Source organism: Anticarsia gemmatalis, chromosome 18 (assembly GCF_050436995.1).
Source record: "Anticarsia gemmatalis isolate Benzon Research Colony breed Stoneville strain chromosome 18, ilAntGemm2 primary, whole genome shotgun sequence".
Lineage (NCBI taxonomy): Eukaryota > Metazoa > Arthropoda > Insecta > Lepidoptera > Erebidae > Anticarsia > Anticarsia gemmatalis.
This window is the reverse complement of record NC_134762.1, coordinates 4225607-4232857: the sequence shown is the minus strand read 5'-3', so window position 1 is coordinate 4232857 and position 7251 is coordinate 4225607. Positions and strand designations below refer to the sequence as shown.

The window sequence follows — 7251 nt, the reverse complement described above, 5'->3', positions numbered from 1 at the left end:
GTGAGAGCGTCAAAGAACTTTAGACATACGAGGTTTCATCACGATGTTCTCCTTCACCATAAGAGATTTCACTTTGCAATGAATCCATCTTGTGTTTGTCGTTAGCAAAGTAAGTATCACGCAGTTGTCTGCAGACCACGCGTTTCCTCGCATTTTAACAAGTCGTTTTTATAATAACTTAATTTTAGTTGCTGACGAAAGAGGATAAGAGCAGCTTAACAGAAATATTGGGCTCAAATGAGACGGTTTGAGGACTTCGTGCCGATTAACATATCGTGGTACATTTATTTTCACCGTGACCAACCGTATGTCACGGTGAAACCAAAAGACACTAGGTCATAATTAATAGAAGTAGAAGATGAAAAGCTACAAGGGGTCGGTAGGTATATTGTGAGTTTGTCCTCTGTAATTAAAAATTAAATGCTATTAAATAAATTAAGTTTACAAAACTTAAAATACTGTAAAGACTTGCAGAGAATACCTTTGTGGTAAAGCCTCCTTTAAGTTAAATAAGTATAAAGCTTTCAGTAATACGGAACTTTCATATGATTATTGTGTACAATTTACTTTTAACAATATGATTTACTTTATTTTTTCCGATACATACAGATTCTCTATGGATTACCGTAAATGATAGATATTGTTTAAGTATTTTTTTTGTATGGGTTTAGGAAGACCCTTAATTGAAGACATATTTAACCGTTGATCTATAGAAGTTAGCATTTAAAAAAACAACAACAACAAAACGCGTCATTATAAGAATACAAAAACGAGGAACCTAAAGTCACATTTCTGTTAAAGATTCCCATAAGAAATGATTTAAAAAAAAAGCTTAACCAAATCTTCGGCAGGCAGCAAAAACAATAAAAAATCAGGTATTGTTTTGACACTGATGACCTAATTTAAAAACACAATACCTATGACTTCACAAGTTCACATTGGCCTATTGTAATCGTGAAATAAAAGTAAAATATTTGGTATAGGCAACTCATTTGCCGGACGCACTCAGTAAAGGAAAGATGTCCAAATTGGGATATGTCGTATTAGCCTTGCTTATTCCAAGTATTATTGTTTTTTGTATTTAGCAGTGTAATATTTTTATAATGTGATTATTTTGACAAACGTTAGTTTTCGCCATCATTTGTCATGATTCTATTGTGTATTTAGAATTCAGGCGAAGCAGATTTCTAAAATGTTTACGTATAAGTTCAATACGGTAAGTTAATTTATAATCGTATATCATTTTGAAAAAAAAAGGTCTTTGGATTAATGAGTCTATAAAATGATTTATTTCTACATTAATTCGAATATAGGTCTGACTGAATGTCTGTAGAGAATCTATGAAGACATCTAAAGTTAAGTTGAATTTGGTTTTCAGGAGGACTTCATTTTCATCGATGGGTAGAGCGTAACTGACTAACCCGCGAAATGCATATTGATATAACTACTCACATTTTTGTACACATTCCATTGTACAGAAAACCGTGTGTGAATACTAAATTATACGTTATTATGTTATTGTAAAAGTCGTTAAATAAAGTAATCATGTTATTATATACTTTGTTTATTTCTTTAAATAATATCGTACCTTGTTATCTCTATGTTTTGAAATAAATTCTAAGTAAAAGGTTAATTACAAAAACTTCCAGTTAATGGTCAAAGTCGGGATAAGAGTTGCAGAATTTTATTTGTGTGTTTTCTAATAAATACTGGATGTTTTAGATCAACTGCAACAGGAAAAATATTACTAAATCTTTTAAAATCGTAAGGATTATTCTAAAATGTCTTATTTTAAGTAATAAATTTAATATTCAAGGTCTAGACTACTTAAGAAGTATTTAAACATGAGTTAAAACTTCCCCTGCTCACTTTTTCAATCAAAATACACTCAACATTTTATCTTGAACGTGTGCGAGCAATTAAGCATCGTAATAACTTTTAATTAAACGACCATAAGCCTCACAGACCGCTATCAACAACAACAGACAAATACAAATGAAATGATTATCCGCAACAATTTTTGCCGCCAAAATTATAGTCTGCAATAACGCCGTCCAATACCGAAATCACATACACAAACAAGGATTAAGAGTTAAATTATTTCAAGAGATTAAAACGCATGATAAAACATGGAAGCTATCCGTTGTCGACACCCCGGTCCAATGTTAATTTAACTTTAAATCCTGTGTTTAAGCAGATTGTTCGCGGCCATATTGTATTTATTGTTCTTAACACATTTAAACTGGATCAGAATTTTGTACGTAAATTATGTTTTAGTAATTTACGCTGGTGTTTGTTTTTCGCGGATATAGTTTGGGGTTTAATGAAATGTGTTTTGTTTTGTTTGATATATTTCTCGTGTTGTTGTTCACTGTGTTATATTCAGAACTTACTGTAATATAGTGTTATCTAAATATAGATACTATGACAAATGGAAAAGCTGCGATATTAACATAATAGTTGACACAGCGCTACAAGGATCTATGTAAATCATCAAATACCAATGCGAACCTAGCTGTAGTAGGAGCACGGAAGTAGAAACACTGAAAAAATGCGTATATTTTAAAAGTTTATTTATAATTAACGTACAAAAAATATCATAGATATACGACTAATTCATTGCTGATCAATCTATTTCTGTAACTGTGGAACTTTCATGGAATAATTATGGTAAACGAACCATAACATCATGATTTTTCATATGATTAACAGTTAACAAAATATGTTGTACTAAAATGAAAAATAACTTTTTCTAGTTCCACATTTCTGTCTGAAATATGGGTTCCACCATTTTCTGAGGTGGACGTAACTAGCTCTGATGTCCAACCAGGCTGGATGGTTGATGAAGTCGCAGAGGACACAGGGGTCCATGCCCGCGGCTTCCTTGATCACGTAGTGGTTCCGCCATTTGAAGAAGTCCTGGTACCATTCCTTGTTTTGTATTATTTCAAACATTTCTTTGGCTAACATCGTCTCACCGAGTAACGAAGCGTCTATGTAGGAATCTGGAGGGAGAAACCTGTGAAAAAATTATAATATTATAGTTTTTCTTACGAGGAATTTTTCATCCCACTGTCTGCACAATCTACTAAAGGGTATAAAAACTCACGAAAATTTGAAATTTTATTATTGATAGCTTTTGATTGCAACTTAAAAGAAACAAAAAACTTGACAGAAAAATAAGAAAATGAAATATTCATCGACTTACTTGGTATACTTCGCCCCACCATAAACAATTGGCACAGTATTGTGTAAATATCCATTTAAAACCGACGTCGTGATGTAATCAGGTGCTATCGAATCTTCAAACGCCAAATAAAAGTAATACGTGGTCTTTAGTCTATAATAACACGCATTCATAGACTTTCGAGCACATTTCAAAGGTCCACACTTTCCAAAAATGTCTACAGTTAAGTTATACTTTGCCAGTTCAATTTGCAATTGTTTTATAAACTTTTCTCTCTTGCTGGTTGTGTTACATTTGTCTAGGAATATTGCAGCTGCCTTAGATTTTGATTGGAGGAGGCTTTTCGACAGTTTGTCGATTGATTTCATGTTTCGAATCCATTGGAAGTTGTTGCCCAGTTCTTCTCTATCCCGGTTGTAAACGGTAATGTATTTGTATGGGATTGAGGAGTCCGTTCTGAAAGGCACAATGATACATTCTGATTATTAGCATTAGCAGCATTATTGACACGTTAAATATCTTGCTCATAGGCTTATTAAGGCACGTAGGAAGATGTTGAGAGACTTCTATATTTAACGCCACTTGAATCACTTGCAATAATAGGTGGGCAGTCGGACAAAGGCCAAAAATTACTTTATAAAAAGCTATACCAGTGTTATTGGGACATTTAAATATTTTTTTGAAAAAAAAAACAGTTGAAGCTATTACGTACTGCCCTATCGTATCCACTGGTCTCCTCACGGACTGGGAAAGGAATTAGTTTTTTACACTGGCTAAGAACTGGGGAATTCTTAAGTGAAGTTCACGCGCGATATTTTCTTTTACAGTTTAAACTGGTTTTAAACAAATCACAATTATGTATATTTATACAATTGTGCATGCAATTATTGTTATACACACAATTTTGAAACTGATGATTGCCTCAGATTTGAGACCTCAAACACTTGTTCTGGAAGCAAATGCGATTGCTGCCATATCTTTAAGAGAAACTAAAATATAGTGCAAGAAAACTTACCAACAAAATAATAATTTTACACCAGCAACATATATAACAATCTATATTTCTATCGTAGATAAAACACCAATAATTAATGGACTTAATAACACAATAAGCATAATATATTTGAATTTCATTTTACCGTTCTCCCGTGCACAGAGAACGAGAGAGTGCTTTCTATGCTGTGAGTCTAGCTGTTATTATTTATATAGGTTATTCTAGTAGGGAGACCAAAATAAATGCAGTAGCGCGATTTTCTACAAACGGTACTATCGAGTAATGGGAATTTGATATTTAAAACGTTCTGCGAAATTAGTTCCAACGATAGCCACTAGAGGCGCTGATCAGATTTTCATATGAAATTTGTCAGTAGCTAACCGGTTGTCGATAGTCGAGAATACCCCTCTGGTCTAAGTAGTAAGTATTATGTGACATAATTTAAAGTTCATAAAAAACAGCATTGCTCACTGTGTTAGATTAAAAGCATTGATGTGTTTAATATTACTGTAAATGGGTCTTATACGAGATTAATATCTAAGAGTTAGCCTCATTTTACTTGACATTTCGACCGAGTCACACCAGTCTTGGTCACGGCCCGACTGATGTATCTGCTAAGTATCGTTTCCTTGGACGAGTTTCTACGCACATTCTCAGCTGGTCTTCACACTTTTTCTAAATTGTCCGAAATCACCACAGTAACAAATAAGATACGGTACACTTCAAGTAATAATCACGTATAAAACCCGGTTATTTTATGTGTACAAATCGTTAGTTTAAAATCTTTAAATTATATGTTTGTTAACGTTTGCAATAATGACAAAATATGTAAACAAAACAGAATTTAGTTGCGATTAAAGTGCAATACCGGCAGGTCCATCAGACATTGTTCTACGAACTGAGATCACAAACAAAAAGAATTTAAAAAAAAACATCTCTCAGGAATCGGGTGATATGTATGGTAACGTAACGGAAGTTAAAACCAGAAAGACACTAACGATACATAAAGTATGGACATCGTACATAACCACAAGATTGTTTATACATAAGAATTGCAATTGTGGTTCTAAGGAATTTATGGGGTCAGAATGAAAACAATGGATACATTTTTTCTACAATTAGAATACATCATTCCTAGATCTAGGAATTCGTCCTGTTTGAGTACCTAGCGGGTTAGAAAAGTTGGTCGGTAAACTATTGCTGAAAACACCAAGTTTACGTAAGTATGTCCCTATGTAAATACGAAAGACTACGTGTGTAAATCAATCAATTGATATAAAACTCTACCGTTACTGAGTGACTGACTGATGGACAATGCACAGCCGAAATTACTGAACGTAGAAAGTTGAATACTTAGTATGAAGATTCCTTAGGAAATGTAGAGGAGGGCTAAGAGAGGATTTTTAAAAACTCGCCACCAATCGGATGAAATCCCACGCAAGCAAAGCCGCGGGTGGAAAGCTAGTAACTTACAAAATATAAAGAAAAAATCTTTACCTGTATGTCCACGTCCAGTTGAAAAAGTCATCATACACAGGGCTGCAGACAGGAAAGTTATCAGCCGAATCGTTTGCAGCAAAAATATACTTCTGAATGTCACTCCTTATTCTCGGTAAGTCCCAAGTCTTCCTGCCCACGTGTTCAACATTGAATATAACAGCATCAAAATACCGAAGATCATTTAAATGATTTCTATTCGTTGTTAAATAGCAGTTGGTACGTTTACAACCTCTATCGATAAAGACTTGCTGGCCCTCTCGCTCCAATCCGGCAAACTTTGTCCATAACAACAAGTGTTTTATATCTGTAGAGAACCTCCCAACTTTTTTCATAGCCTTCATCGGCTTTTTATTAACTGTTTGACTTAAAAAATATAATATTCCTAAGTGTACAGCGATCTTGAAAAATTTTGGTATTCGTACCATACTGATGTAATGATGAGAAGAAACTGTTTGGTAATAAGGGAATGATCGTAATGGAAGCTGTGTTGAATAACTTCATCGTTGTGACGTAAAAGTTTCTGAAACCTGAAACGAGCGTTTCTTGTGAAGAATCTTGTTGTTTATCAATTCTTTTGTATTATGCCTTCTGTATTTGGGTCACTCTTCACGATTGGTTTTCTAGAAACGACATTGATTGAGGTGACCTAAGAATATTGACAAATAACTTGATCTGCAAAATAATATTATAATTTAAAAATGTGTCAAGAAAAATGTACAACTTTTCACACAATAGAATGAACATATGTAAAATATAACTGAATACGAAAGAAAAATTAGATTTGATTTCCCAAATACGATTTGGCGCGCTTTTTTTCCAAAATGGCGACAATGCGTCGCGCGCTCATTGTGCACATGATGTGGGTCTCGGACAGGTTCCTAACAAAATTGTCCGTGTTTTTTGAATGGCTTGCCCGATTAATGTTGTTACACGGAAATCGTTTTGATGGACGCTTTAGAAAACATTTTTTTGTTGTTACCAATGTGACGTATGAATGTGTTACGAGGGAAGAGAAATTGGAAATGTCTGCGCTGACTGTATAAGGGTTTATTGTTGCCCGTTGAAAAAATGTTGGATATTATTCGAAAAACTTTTCAGCAAATCAAATTGTTAACGAGTTATTAAGATCTTTTTAGAATGATTATTTTTAAGCGTTTCTCTAAAATTATCTGTCCAATATAAAGTCAGAAACGTGTGCGTTTCTCAGAAGTAGATTTTCCAATACTTACAGTAAATTACTACGGTTTTCACAAAATACTAAGCTCATTCTAAAATCAATATCGTCCTTCTTTTCAAAAAGAAACTTCTTAAACTAAAAGCCAGCCATTCGTAGTCGACAAGGGAGCGTGTAAATAAAATAGTTTGATAAAGACCGTCGGTTAAACTGCAACAGCATCTAATATTCATGCTACACATGAACAGAATCTTTCATATGAAAGCTCTTGCGATTCAGGAGCGTAGACCAATAATAGCCTCTGTTTAGTTCAAATAATTTTAGTCTCGAGGGTTTTGAAGAGTAAATTAAGAATCAATTTCTTTATATCAATCAATTTTCAACGCTAAGAATACT

At 33.7% G+C, this 7251-nt stretch overlaps 1 protein-coding gene across 1 annotated transcript; it reads right to left on the bottom strand.

Annotated features, from left to right (window-relative positions):
- Window positions 1-2645: 2645 nt before the first annotated feature.
- Window positions 2646-4339, bottom strand: LOC142980714 (alpha-(1,3)-fucosyltransferase C-like). The gene is made up of 3 exons (XM_076126259.1): window positions 4203-4339; window positions 3209-3643; window positions 2646-3019 (listed from the first exon to the last, which is right to left on the bottom strand). Exons 2-3 carry the CDS (start codon window positions 3553-3555, stop codon window positions 2731-2733), a joined length of 636 nt encoding a protein of 211 aa, XP_075982374.1. The 5' UTR covers window positions 3556-3643; window positions 4203-4339; the 3' UTR covers window positions 2646-2730.
- Between the last annotated feature and the right edge of the window lie 2912 nt (window positions 4340-7251).

Coding starts and splice junctions, on each gene's coding strand:
- LOC142980714 (XM_076126259.1), bottom strand. CDS start 3,555: ATGAAATCAATCGACAAACTGTCGAAAAGCCTCCTCCAATCAAAATCT. Junction 3,020..3,208: donor GGTGGGGCGAAGTATACCAA/GTAAGTCGATGA, acceptor ATTTTTTCACAG/GTTTCTCCCTCCAGATTCCT.